This window comes from Nyctereutes procyonoides, unplaced genomic scaffold (genome assembly GCF_905146905.1).
Source record: "Nyctereutes procyonoides isolate TBG_1078 unplaced genomic scaffold, NYPRO_anot_genome, whole genome shotgun sequence".
Lineage (NCBI taxonomy): Eukaryota > Metazoa > Chordata > Mammalia > Carnivora > Canidae > Nyctereutes > Nyctereutes procyonoides.
Genome location: NW_026575140.1, coordinates 45,771,977 through 45,786,870, shown reverse-complemented (window position 1 = coordinate 45,786,870; position 14,894 = coordinate 45,771,977). Strand labels below are relative to the sequence as shown.

Below are 14,894 nucleotides of genomic sequence, written 5' to 3'. Positions count from 1 at the left end.
GTGATAAATACTTATGGGTAAGAGGGCCCACAGTTAAATTACTTAAATTTTCCTCAGAATTAGCCTATATTGAACTTTTAATCAAATGCCTGGTCTGTTAAAATGGCTAAGAATTTAAATATAAAACAGATAAATGTTAATCCTGAATTCAGAATATAACAAACTATCCAACATTGAGGTTAAATATCTGACATTATATCTATGTATTTTCTCCTTAGTTTTCTAAAATAGCAAGTCCAGTAATAGTTGTCCATTTTACTATAGCCATGTCAGTTGCAATTTCAGTAGATAGAATTTACTAAAATACTCCTTTTCACTGTTTTCCTCATTTTTAAATTTCCTATGCAGCATTCCTTGTCATAAGAGTATGTATACATATTTATGTTTTACAATGATGGATGTTGTATCTGAAATATTAATTATCCAAAACAAAATTGAATGCCAATTCCAACTAAAAACATCCTTACATTTGTTGTATTGCATTTGCAAAAGAGTCAAGAAAGAGCCCTGGTTGACAGAGTTAAGTTCCTTGGCCAAAAAAGGTGTTTTTTTGTTTTTTGTTTTTCGCAATTTAACACAGTTAATTAAGTAACCAATATTGACTGCAAATTGGCTTGATTTTTTTAATATGAAAAATTGAAGATGCATACAAACCAAATTCATGTCATATTTTCTTTAGTATTTAATATTTTCTAAGTAGCCATAGCATTTGTACATAGAAGGTGAGACCAGGTCTTTTGAAGAGAACTGGGATTTGGAAATGCAGAGGGGAAAAAAAGGATGCGGGGTATAAATTAGAATCTGGTATGCTATGTACTACTTACCTTCAAAAGTCAAATAAAACTTTCCTCTGTCAAACCAAACGAGGGAAGGCTGTTCATTCTCTGTATGGCCAGGAGTTGAAGCGGGATGGGAAAGGTTAAGGAGAGGGAGAGAGAAGGACACAGTATGAGTTACAGGTCATTAATCTCACTATGGGGGAGGGCGGAGGCACTGCATGCCATTAGCGTGCAGGAAAAAGGGAAGGCTGGCAATCTATGATTTAGTTTTTGTTTTTAGTTCGGGAAACAGAAAGCAAAAGCAAAGCTATGGAGGCCTAAAGGGATGGGCACATGTTGTTGGTAGCTTGATACTCGGTGCTTGGGCGCATGGAGCGGAAGTCTTCCTGGCCATGCAGGGGCGTCAGCATATTTTAACTGCACTAGTTAGGGCAAACGGTCATTCAGCAATTGCTGTATCCATTTCATCTTCAATGTCATCCCCTTCTATAGTTTCAAAAAGATAAACTCGGAGTTATGGATTATATCAAACTTAGCTTAGGTTTTAAATGACAACAGCATTGCATATCAATTTAAAGTTCATGGAAGATGTCACATATCTTCCGTCCCCTCCCCTGGAATCACCTCAGGCATCCAGACACAAAACACCCTTTACCTATGTACCAAAGAGAAAACAAGATTACTGACGGTGTTCTATTATATTTTAAATTAAAAAGCAGTCACTGGACATGTAATTCTGAGCAGTTAAATTATTCCTTCCTTTGTAAATTCACAAAGCAATAGCATCTCACCTTTTTCAAACCTTTTGAGAAACTGTCATGCAACCTGCTGCTTTTTAATATGTTCACTTATAAAATTGGTGATATGAGTTCCTCGATGAATAATAAATAGACAGGGTGCATCTGAGAGGCATCAGACACTCATGAAGTGACTAGCATGTCCATTAAGTTTACAGCATTCAGATGGCATAATGGCTTGGATTTTTAAAGTCTGGATATCTAGAGATCACTCGGCTAGCACCATACCTGCCAGCGTTTCACAGCGCCTTTCAAACGAGGGCAGTTTGTCATAAAAAACATCATCTTCTGACACTACGAACCAAAGAAATATAAAGGAATGGAAAACAAAAACACAAATACAAATCCCAAATGAAACCAAGCAGTACACTTCATAAATTGAAACACAGGAATGATATTAATGGAAAAAGGAAACAAAACCTAACACGCCAGGATCATGATGATAGGGTATAAAAAAAGGGGATGTGCTTATTTTATGATGGTTCTATGAGGAAAAAATTAAAGATTTTTAAATGCCAGGCTTTAGCATCTGTGAATTTGGTTGAAGTCAGTGCCATGGAAGAAATCACGCCTCCACCTTTTCAGGGAATTGTTAAACGCACTCCCATTAGTAATTGACTTGTCTAAGTACATTCTACTCAGACATAGTTCTCAGGTGGCCAGACATATGCCCATCAATAGAACCTCTTGGTACACAGGATCACTAAGAATACACCTTCCCCCTGCCCCAGTGGGAAAGAGTAAGCTTTCAACAAGACCATAAAAAAGCAACAGTTTAAATCTGAGGTAGCTGAATGAAGTATCCCCTTTCAAGCTCATCAGTATCCAAATTCAGTTTGCCTTGCATGCATCTTTAGTAGTTGTGGCTTGTTAATTTTGGGCAATATGACTGTAATTCCATCTTTGGCTATGGTATCCAACTATGGACAAATATCTTTGTAAATTGATCACAACAGTTGTTCTGGACCCCAACTGTTCCAGATCTTTGCATGTGGTCTCCTTTCTCACCTATTAACAAATACAGGTAGTTGGAGTTCTATTCTATATGATCAAGTAAAGAAGTGCTCAGTTCCACAGGTCTAAAGAATATTATTACAACTTTAAATTAAAAACTGAATCAAATCTGTACAAAGACCCATAAGGGAGAATCCCCCCCACAATATAGAGAAGATAAGGAAATGGATGAGGGTAGTAAAATTATTCTATAACCAATGTTTCTTAGAAAAAATATTCTACTGCCTTGCCTCCTAGATTTAAGTAAAGCAGGAAAACTGCTTCTTAACAATTTTTCAGGTTCTAGGATAGCACCTGTCAATCAGGTTTTATTATACAAGTGGCTTCCTTGGTGCCTGGAACAAGTTGATGCAATGCCTGTAATATCTGTAGGAGAGGACAAGACAAATGGAACAGGCAACAAGAAGGACACTCCATAATCTGTCCAGAAAATAGGAAGCCAAACAGTTACTGGCAGTATCTGAATGTTACAATACCCTTTCATACCTGTTAATGGAGAATGATGGAGGATATTTCTTTCCTTTGAAGACCTAACTTCATATTTACAATTTCCTTAAAATGAGGAGCCTCCATCATGATAGGCACTGAGTAATATATAGAATTGTTGGATCACTATTGTGTACACCTGAAACTAATATAACACTGTATGTTAACTATACTAGGATTAAAATTTTTTAAAAAATTGAAAAATAAAGAGAAGGCAAGAATTCACATACAAAAAAAAAAGGAGCCTCCAATACTGACTGCCATTTGTTTTTTGAGTTGAAGTTCCAAAAGAATAGTTCATAGGGCTGAATAACATGCTCACATTTTTTTTATGGTGGTTGTGGATTTGAGGGCTTAGAATACAGCATCATAACTAAATTGGGAAACAAAAGATGAATTTTTGGATAGCTCTGTGCTTGCTTTAAGTAAGGGCAACACTCAAATTAAGTACAGAAGAAAAAATTTCCTTAGGAACCAACCGTGGAAATTGCCTCAAACTGATCTGAGATGGGGAAGCCAGTAATAGAGACAGGTTAAAAAAAAAAAATAGTAGAAAGAAAAAAAGACTAAAATTAAATGTGGGAATTTTACATGGAGATCGGGAATATCCATCTCCAAAGATCTTTCTGTGTAAAGTAATTGGCATTAATACAAGTATTTGTAAAAGAATATTTATCCAATTCAGAATTGCCACCCAGCCTGGAGAGACAAAGACTTGGAAAAAATATTGTAAGATTTAGATGCTATGGCTAATATTCCAGTACTGAATATAAATCACTTTTGCTTAGAGTTCTACACCAAAGGAAATATCAAAATCTACCTACTGCTTCCTCTGGTGTCCATAAGTGGTTACTTTTCATTCATTCAGATTTCTGAGAGGATGTTAAAGATGCAGTTGCAAATGCATAATTAACAGGGAAGGAATATAATTAACAATATATTTTATAATATATATAGAAATATATATATTATAATATATATTTATTTTCATTTAACAATGAAAAAATTGTCTTTATGGTATTCTTATTGCATTGGGGTACCAAAGATTTTGCAAACATCCAAAAAAAAAAAACCCTTTACTATTACCCATAGAAATAAGAAAAAAAAAGTAAGAAAAATGGATATTTAAATTAGAAGCAACTCTGTTTATCTCTAAATGGCTAAGAGTTTGTTTCTTAGAATAATTTTAAACATTTTCTCTATCCCCATAATATTAATAGGATTTCCCACCCAAATCAGTGAAGATCCTTTAAGTTTTTCTCATGGAAAAGGAGTGTATTATATTTCATTAATTCTGATATGTGCACTTTTTTACATTTTTGACATCTTTGAAATTGGGATGGGCCTTAAAATTAATGTGATAAGAAAGCATTGCATCTTAGCTCCCTTGGCAGCTTTCCCCTTCCTTTCTTAGTCATATATAAAATAATAGTGTATTTTCTGATGGGAGGTGTCTTAAATTCAGTGATATACAGTTGCAGAGGGGTTCTTCATTATTTGAGTGTGGCAATGCAGAGAAAGTCCTATTTTTAGGTGTGGCTTCAGATTTATTACTTTATATCAGAGCTTTCATGGAAGATTTTACGTCCCAAGTCTTCAGGGGGCATATTCTTACTTAAAAATTTTGTCCTTGAATTACAGTAAACTTTGCAATAAGCAAGTGCAAATAAATATGCACGAAGTTTCCACCACATTTGCCTCAGTTTTGGCTCAGATGTCATAGGAAATGTCGAAAAAATTTTGTGTGGTAGGAGGAAAGTTTCCTGCTAAAATTCTCCATCCTCTGCAAGCCATTTGACTACATAAAGTTGACATTCCACGTCAGTCATGAATAGTCGACCCCTTGGTGCTGAACTGCTAAAGCACATCTTCTCCAGGAAGAGATAAACAGCAATACACAGGAGCTGCTGGGCAGCCATTTGACAAGGCAGTTACTTCGGAGAGAAGTGGCTGTTGGGTGACTCACAGACGCAGGAAGTAAAGGACAAGAGCATGAGGAAGAGGAAAACTAAAACAAAACAAAAACCCAGAACCAAACAAATTAAGTCGGAATGCTCCTCAGCAATGAAGCAGTGTGAGTATCTTCTCAGGTGGCTTTATTGTTTTTCAACCCCTCTGTCATTCATTTTGAAAGAATGCATACTGGTTGTGCTAAGAATCAAAATCACTGGCCAGGATTTGAGATTTCTGAGGCAGGGAGTATAAAAACCCATTGTATAAAACATGGACACAGTTCAAATTCTCTGTGTGTGTCATTTTCTCTACGAATCTCAATGAGTTTAAAGAATATGTTAGTCGGTCATCTGAGGTCAGTCGAGGTCTGCTTTGTGAGAGTTTATGCTTCTTACTTTCCTCTTTGACCAACCAGGAAAATCACAGAGTGGGTGGAACAAATAATCTTGAGAAAAAAATAAAACAAAACAACCCTCCCCCCCAAAAAACAAAAACAAAAACAAACAAACAAACAAAAAAACAAAGCAAGAGTGAGAGAAATGGCAGTCGCAATCAGAAGTATTAAAGTGTCCCCAAAAAAAAAAAAATGTTGGGACATTACAGAAAAAAATGAACAAAAAAAACCCAGACTGAACTGACCTCATAGGCATCTTAAAACAGGAAGCCCCAAATTATCTCCATGGATGATGCAGAGAAAGAATAGTCTTATCTATATAAGTAATGTCAAATACCTGTCTGTTAAAGAATCCTACAAAATTGGATAGCTGGCTATATTTTCACCCAATTTGAAGGAAGGATTGTTTTGGGTTTGTCTGATTAAAACTATAGAACACATGATATAGTTGAAATTCTCTTTAGGGCCCCTATGAGGCACGCCTTCATTTATATCCCTGGGAAAATAAGGAGTTTTCCAGAAGAGCTTCAGGCTTTGATCAAACTATTTCTCCCATGGGCAACTCTGTAGCATGCTCTTCTTTGGTAAATAATAGCAGGGATTTATTTAGCTTTGGGTTAATGATTCTCCCAAGCAATGCAGGATGGGCCAGCTGTTTACAATATGGGAGACTTGGAAGAGAGTTCAGACAATGAAGGAAGACAATGGGAAAAAAATGTCAGGGCAGAGCCCCAGGTCAGAGATACCATGCAAACATGAGAGAGGCAGCAGCTTGTGGAAGATGGGTAAAGAGGTATATAGAGAGATCAGCCTTGGGAAGAGGAAAAATGCTCCAGGCAAAATGAGGCATTTAAACCTGGGAAAACCTGAGCAGCCATTCTCAACTCTTGACTTTCATCATACCATATGGTAAGAGGCACAAAGGCATTTGCTGAAAATGCCAGCAATGACTTATTTCTCAGGGAAAATTGACCACACATCATTGCAAAGCACTAGAAAAGAATGTGAAAAAGTTTGCCCAAGTCCCACTTACACCAACACTTATACCATCTGTCAACATAAGAAGAACCAAAAGGAATGAAGAAATGAAAGCTTGAAGAAAACAAAAGATTTAAATTTTGTGATTTCTGATGTGGTACACGATTGGAACTTAAACATTCTTCTTCAAAGGAGACTAGTTTTATTATAATAAATAATATGTAAATAACAGGACCTTTTTGATTTCTTCTTTACTTTTATAAGTAGCTCTGTATGGAATAGCATAAGAGAATTCCTGCAAAATACAGGTGTTAATGTTCTTTTGTTTATTTGCTTAGTCAAAGCATTTTGCCTCCTTTGCTGAGAAGGTGCTTTTAAAAAAGAAGAGTCAGCTGATAGTAGCAGAACAGAAAGCAAAACAATTTCAACCAGAAATACAGGGCCTTGAGGTATTCAGATCATAAAAAATAGCCAGTCAAAACAACAAACAGATTAAAAGAGAGGAGATAATTTTTACCAACTGTGGGAGTGGTGGCTGCACTCAAGGAATTGGTGGACGATATTGAAGAAGTACTCTCAGCTCGTGCAAGGGGTGCTATTGGAGGAGGGCTGGAAGAGTGTATGGGAGGGCTAAAAGGTCTGGGCTGCAGGAAGAAGAAAAGAGATAAAAAATTAGATATGCAGGTTGTAGTATTTTTGTTCCATATTTTTGACATCTTCCAGCCCTGGATATGACAACTCAGGTTCTTAAAAGAGTATAGGTGACACCATTTTTATCTTGAAATTGCTTATATCTATACAAGGAGCTTGTGGATGGAGCTAGAGGAATTACAAACCATGGTATGCTACACTCAGCAGGTACATCAGGCTTAGAGAAACTGAGATCTGTGATGTTTCAAGACTGTGAACCTACCTGCCCCCAGGGACTAAGCAAATAACCTCAGGTGTGAGCTTCTACCCATTTAAAGATATTTAAATAGGGACATCTGGGTGGCTTAGAGGTTAAGCGGTTAAGCATCTGCCTTTGGCTCAGTGGCTCAGGGCGTGATCCCGGGGTCTCGGGATTGAGTCACACATCAGGCTCCCTACATGGAGCCTGTTTCTCCCTCTGCCTGCGTCTTTGCCTCTTCTCATGAATAAATAAAAATATTTTTTTAAAGAAAGATATTTAAATACAGTATACTAAACTGTGCTTGCTAAACCAGATGGTATGGACATCACAAAGTTTGTGACTCCTGTGCGTTGATATCAAAGTGCGTTGATATCAACGAAACTGACTCAGAGGTCTCTTAGTCACACAGAATGTTTTCCACCTTTTCAGCCCAAACATGATGCAAGAAACTTCTGGAACAGATTTTGCAGGCTACCACCCTCCTATAAATCCACATGGTGTGCCAGTAAGATCTCTTAGTCTGGGGATGGAGACCAAGACTTACCTTCTCTTGGAGTCTTCCCAAACCAGATACATAGGGTGAAAGGAAATACCTCTCTTTCTAAAGAACTTAGCACAATTGACTATTACTATCTTAATTTGCATCAAATCCACTGTAACAGAAGGGAGAACGCCAGCATCCTATTCCTACTATTTTAGACCTCGACTTGAAAGATGGTAGAGATTATGGGAGGGTTGAAATGTACACCCATACTGCAGTGATTGCCTTTAAGATGACATCTGTTGGGCCATTTGAACCAGCGATCTGAGGCCATTGAGGTGGCCCGTGTTATGGCATTTTGGCTTGTCATTCTCACCATGAGTCTCTGAGCAAGGCAGGGCAGAAGGGAACATACCACATCTCCAACTCCAGGTTTTCCCGGAGGTAGCTTTGGCCGAGATGGAGGCCGGGGAGGAGGTGGTGGAGGGGTGGTGCTGCTGCAGGGAACCAAGGGAGTGGCTGGTCGAGCAGGGGATGATGCACCTGAAAAACAAGCTGGTGTTAACAATGGCTGGAACCACATGTGGTCAAGAGCTGTCATCAAGGAATCCTCCTTCCCCACTCCCACAGTACAGTGCCAGTCCCAGGCACTTTTCTTCACCGAGCAGTTAGTACACTCAACACTCTAGCATCTAGTGTGTATGTGTTTTTTTTTTTTAATAAAGAAAAAAAAATCACTCAGTTGAACTATAGTTGATGGCAGAAGCTGAAGCTTATTACCTTTTGTTGTCATGTGACACCCAGTGAAAGGTAAATCCTTTTATTATTCTCTGTAATGGAAAATACACTTTAAGACCCTTTTAGCCTGGTAGTGAGGACCTTTCATTTGACCACACACACACCAAACTTATAATAAATTATCTTGTTTTGCATATTCAGAATTTATGTCCAAGATGAAAATGAAAGTTAGACCTTGAAGGAAGGTGAATGACTTTTCCACATTATTTATTTATACATACATATATATATAAAATCATGTATAAGGAATTTATCTTTTTTAATGTGCTTCAGAATATGAGTGCTAACTTTAATAAATGTAAGTAAGCACTTGATAGTAAGCAAAGGACAGAATATAAGACAGTAAATTAGATGTTGCACGAATAGTTTGCATTTAGCATCTTAATAACAGAATCACATTGAATTGTTGAAGGAGGCTGCTTAGGAATCTATGTAGAGTTGGCTCATGATGATTTTTGTGGTGATTTTGAAAAGAGTCTTGGATTTACTTTTCTGGCTGTCAATGACAAACATGGGACACACAGAAGACACACAGAGGCCGGCATGCACACTAATCAGCACACCAGTAGGGTCTCGAGACTCAAAGGTCTGCCTATCTTTAGCCAGATGTCTGGGGTACATGGATCAACTACTTGACTCCAAACCTGAAGAAATTCAGATCACTTTTCCAAAACATGCTTGTTCAGAAAAGTTCCAACTACTCCAGAGGTTTTGTCACTTTGGTTAGAAGCACAGATATCGGATCATTCCAAGAAAATTCTAAGAAATCCTGCCTCAGGAAAATAACTGCCCACTCCTATCTTCCCATGCCACAAAACCGTGCTTTCTGGAGAATCCTAGATTGGCAAAATGCTGGTCCCCATCTCCAGATCTTCAGATTCCCAAAGAGCTTTGAAGTTGGACAGCAAAATCCATCATCTTGGAATCAGCTCTCATCTTAAGAGAGTCTGGGTGTAAACCTTGCTCCTCTTATCTAAACGCAACCTGAAAAATTGTGTTGTGTTTCTCTGTGCTGTTTATTCTTTTTTTTTTAATTTTTATTTATTTATGATAGTCACAGAGAGAGAGAGAGAGAGGCAGAGACACAGGCAGAGGGAGAAGCAGGCTCCATGCACCGGGAGCCCGACGTGGGACTCGATTTTGGTTCTCCAGGATCACGCCCTGGGCCAAAGGCAGGCGCCAAACCGCTGCGCCACCCAGGGATCCCTGTGCTGTTTATTCTAAGTGTAATTTCATTAGTGTGAAACTACTAAAATTACCGCCACATCCATCCCTATCTCTATTACCTCTACACCTCTACCACTTTTCCAACTGTATTCTTATTTTTTATTGTATTGGGCCAAGACTGATGCTAGACACTTTACATATACTATCTTATTTTATCTCCACACTAAATTTTGTAGGAAAGTACTGTAGTTATCTCAATTGGAGCTAAAGCTCAGAGATATTGAGTAACTTGTTCAAGATCACAGAGCTCAGATGGTTGATTTAACTTCAAGGCCCAAGATCTTAAATGCAGTGTCTTGTAGCTTTGGGTGGACTGTGAAGTCCCATATTTTGCATTAAGTCTGCTCTGAGTTTTGCAGCAGCAGCTTGCACACATCTCTCTCTACGTAAATATTTTTAGTCTTTGGCAAATCTTTTCTTGAATAAAAAAATAAGATATGTTTTGACAGGTCCCACTACAAAGTTTTCTTTTGACTTAATAGATTGACGCCCAGTATGTTTCCAGGAAACAGAAGTGACAGCTGAGAAACGGAGAATAACCCTTTAAACAACAGAGTCTTTGTCAGGAAGTTTCATGAGGCTTTTTCTAGGTTCTGTTTCACTGGAAAACCATGCCATAGGAATGGTTCAAAATATCTATCCAAGAAATAGTCTTCTGAATCAAGCTCAGGAGAAGGTCATGCTGCTTATCCTCGTTCTACATGTTCTAAAAGGGAAAGTTTTGAAAATCACTGTCAATAATGCTTGGGATAGTTAATATGGGGGTTGTTATCAAAGCAGTGTGAAATAATGAAAAAAAATAATGAAAAATAATGAAAAGGCAGATGGTCTGACTCCTGGCCCGGCCTGCCGCTTATCAGCTGGGGGATCTTAACCTCTCCGAATCTCAGCTTCCTATTTCAAAAAAATGAGACATTTCTACCATACAAGGTAGTTGTAACAATCGAAATGGAAAATGCTTATAAAGTGTTTAGTAAACTACAAAATGCCACACAAATAAAAGGGAATAGATGTTGACGATGATAGTAAAGACGGTCTTTTCATACAGACACAACTGAAAGCAAAGAAAAAAGTGGCTAGTTAACTGTTTTCCTTGCTCTTTCACTTTTTCCTAACTGAATTGACTTAATTGATTTGTTGCGCCGTCAGAAAGACACTGAGCGTCTTTAAGAAGCAAAAGAAGTGTTTAGGAAGCAAAACAATCTTGATAGAACCCTGAGGTTCAGCAGAGAGTAGTCAGGGCCTGAGGGTTATTTTATAACTGAACTGAGGCTTCCCGTGCTTTTGTGAGATCGCACAATTGTTTCGTATGCTAAGAGTGTAGAAGACTGTACATCTCTATCCTCATTCTTTGATCTGGAATTATGCTTTCATTTCTTTTCCAAGCAGTGTTTACTCCCATGAGCAGTTCTGGAAAAATTAACTGGACATCGCTGAGTAAGGTTTAACTTTAAAAATCACATGTATGTTATTTGAGTTTTGTGAGTTCAAAAAAGTTGACAACCATTGACATACTTTCAGTTCATTTGCTGCTTCAACTTGAAATTGTAGCATAGTTTCTTTGGTAGCCCCTTGAAAACCACACAATTATTGCTTCAACTTTCATTTCTCTTTGTTGAAGAGTGCCTTCCCTATTTGGACTCTGCCACTCTAAAAAGACTTGTAGCTAGGAAATATATGTGTCTAGTTCAACCCCAGTTAGCTCATTTTCATTTGTTTATAAATGTGTGTGTATGTGTATAATATCTTTTATATTGGCTTAGTCTCTCAAGTTGGAAAGTGTTGCACATCCTATCTTTACTAACCTCTTTTTCTCTGGTCTCTATAGGACAATAAAACTCTTTTCCCCTCCCATTCTCTGGCACACCACCCACAAGGAAGAAGAAATGGCCTTTGCAAAGAGAATCATTGTCTGCATTCCAATAAAGCGAAGTTTTGGCCAAACTAGGTATTTATAACTTTTCCATAAGGAAATCAAAATACTTGGAGCAAATTCTTAACTTCCAACTGTTTTTCAACATCAGGTAACTCAACTAATTCACAAGGCTGTGCATACTGTCTAAATTTGGTCAGTGACCAAGTGAATGAAATTTTAAAAGTGAGTAATGGTATCCAGTTAAATACAGTTTGAGATGTATAGGAAAAGTTAGTCTCATCAGGCTAAGTTTTATAAAAAGGAGGTCTTGAGAAGCATTGCTAATCTTTAAAACATGAGGCCATCTCTCATTGTTTTAATCGTAAATTTACATTTCTGCTAGTCTGTGTATATTATATCAATAAAACATTAAATGGAAAATAAACTGGGGCTTAATTAAGGACATAATTGTGCAGTTTTATTTATTCATGAGCTTCATTGACCCAGTTCAATCTTCCGCTTAGAAATTCAATCTTTTACCAGCAAAGTAGAGGGTTTTTTCCAAATCAGTTATTAAGAATCAATAGCCTTTACTGGTAACACCTAAAAATAATTTCAAACGTTTATGCTAAACAAAGATGACAACAAAATTCTCAAAGATTTCAGAAAGAAGGCAAAGACCCTATTCTTCACTCATTAGATCTATGGTCAATTTAATTAAACTTCTTCCAGAGTCTTGTGGTAGGTGATGGAAGAAACAGATGAGCAACAAATCTGCCCTGTCCTCCTTCTCCCCAACTAAACATGTTCATTTTGAGGAAAGTACAGTGGCCTGCCACTGGAACAAGGGGGTTATTCCTCTATGTCTTTCAGAAGAACCTGGAAAGAAAGAATACCCTGGAGATATTCCCCATTTTGACAATAGACAGCCAGCTTCTTTGGGTTTGAAGTCTGAACCAAAGGCTTCACCTACGGTCCTTTTATTACTTTGAAAGATAAGTAAAGAGGCTTATATTCCCAAAATGATCTAAAAAAGCAACCGAGGATGAAGGTGGGTGCTCTAATCCTCTAGACTTAGGGAGAGAAGCACAGAGAAGTGGATTTTGAGAGAAAACTGTTGATCTTGTTGAGCAGTATAGGTGGGTGTCAGTGGTCAAAAAGTTTGGGCTATTTTGTAACTAAACCTTAAAAGAGTGCCTAGAGAGGGGTGAAGAACACAGCCTGAAAATTAGACCTGAGTATGACTGAGTATCCCAAGTCTATCATCTGTAGCTGTGTAAACTTTGGAAAGTTACTTGGCATCTCTGAGCCTCTGTTTCCCCAAGTTTACACAGCTGTAAAATAGGAGCAATAAGAGAGCATTTATCACATGGGGTTGTTGTAAGGATGAAATGATGTGCACAAAGCATTAAGATGATACCCAGGAGAAGAAACTGTAGCCATATTATTGACAAAGGTTCTCAGAGGTCCTATGGTAAAGAAACCTGCCGATTTTAACACAATGTTCCCCAAATTTGATAATTGAGTAGCTCTTCTTTTTTGGTAGAAGAAGGCACATGGTACACGTGTAGTGATATAAAGGTGAATCTCCAGCCCTCTCCTTGATCAGATTGGATGCTTGAAGCACAGGAATTTTCAAACACATGCACTCTGTGCACTGTTTGCCTACTGAAAGAGGCAACAGTGATAAATGACTGTTACAAAAGAGACAAATGCCTTTCCTTCCTATCTCTTACTAGATCTAAATTATCATAAACTTGGTTGCTTCTTCCAAAGAAACAAACAAACAAACAAACAAAAAAACAACACATGGCACTCAGAAGGTGCCTAAACCGAACCCACGGGCATAAGAGGGAAGGCACTGTAGGGTCTTGCCAGGTAAGTCTGAGCACCAGTAGAATAAAAAAATATTGAAGAAGATACCTTAAAATTTTTTTTATCTTTCTTAGGTTTGTGTGGCAGATATTGCCATCCTTTTATAGGATGGGAACACAAAATGAAGCTCCAAGGAAGGAAAACCAAAACATCAGATTCAATATCAACATTTGCATAGAGAGTCTCAAATTCCATTTCTGATTGACTTTTCCATCTCCTGTCACCATACTTAGAGTTGACTTCATGTGCTGACAGGGAAATTAGACACTGAACATGAAATTCACTGGCTAGGAAATCTGTCTTTCTAGAACTTTCCTGAATTCCAAACAGTGACAAAGCAGCTTCCTTTAAAAAACTATGCACTTCCTAACTGCAGGGTGGAAGGCAGAGCACTCCCAAGGAGAGCTAGGAGTGCTAGGAGTGCGGGGAAGAACACATCCACAGACTTGCACTATGACAGTTAGCATTCGATGCACTAGGACATGCCATGGGGCCACAGAACACCCAGACCAAAGGAGGAACGGCGGAAGCTCTAAAGCCAACTGCCAGGCAGGAGGAGGGTGTTGTTCACACTGCAGCAGCCACGGCCATTCCCGGTCACACGAAGCACACTCAAACAGTAAGACGTACCACTGGTGGTCCCGGTACCACTGCCCGAGCCAGGTCCAGGGGATGAAACCACAGTCCTGTAGGTGGGTGGTGGTGGGGGAGGTGGGGTTGCTCTCTGTCCCAACCCAAAATCTTTGGGAGATGAGATTGTTTCTAAGTAATCATCTTTAATGAAGGTCTGCTCAGCGATTTTCTTCTGGACTTCTTCTAAATTGAGCGGCGATGGTACATTGCGCTGAGGGCCAGGGGGTCCTGGGGGCCCTGGGGGGCCCGGAGGTGGGGAGTCAGATGGGTTGTCTGATGCAGCTGGTGGGGACACCACCTTTTCCCTTGGAGTCAACTCTGGCGTAACATGTTCCGGGGATGTATCAGAAAAATGGACCCACTTTTCTTCAGCATTAGCAGCAACAGACTTGGGGGATGACACTGGACCAAAAATGCTGTCCAAGTCATTGATGGATGGTAGCTTTTCAATTTTGACCTCTGTGGCTGACTGGTCACTTCCTGTGGTTAAAGTAGTTGATTTTTAACTTTAATTGACTTTGTGAATATTATTTTCATGGGGCGGGAGTGGGAGGGGGTGAGGCAAAGAATAGTAAACAGATTGCCTCTTGCCTTTGAGGTGTAAAAATAACTGGATCAGAACTGAAGGGGAGGAGAGACAGTTTCCTACCTCCAGAATGTGAGCACCACCTTTTTATGTTGTTATTTTACCCTTTCTATTGAGTGACCCCAGGTAGCTGTTTTTACCACCAT

General features: G+C 38.6%; 1 protein-coding gene across 10 annotated transcripts in view; it reads right to left on the bottom strand.

Moving 5' to 3' along the window:
* Positions 1-14,894, bottom strand: part of SGIP1 (SH3GL interacting endocytic adaptor 1) — a 200,977-nt gene that overhangs the window by 46,912 nt on the left and 139,171 nt on the right. For 4 of the 10 annotated variants that reach the window (XM_055306328.1, XM_055306327.1, XM_055306329.1 and 1 more), the window contains 4 exons: positions 14,160-14,642; positions 8,190-8,317; positions 6,919-7,045; positions 825-884 (listed from right to left, as the gene is read on the bottom strand). In XM_055306328.1, the coding sequence (XP_055162303.1) occupies positions 825-884; positions 6,919-7,045; positions 8,190-8,317; positions 14,160-14,642 (798 nt within the window). Of the gene's footprint in view, positions 1-824; positions 885-1,804; positions 1,871-6,918; positions 7,046-8,189; positions 8,318-14,159; positions 14,643-14,894 lie in introns of all 10 variants that reach the window. The other 6 variants (XM_055306333.1, XM_055306335.1, XM_055306334.1 and 3 more) reach the window with 4 other exon arrangements.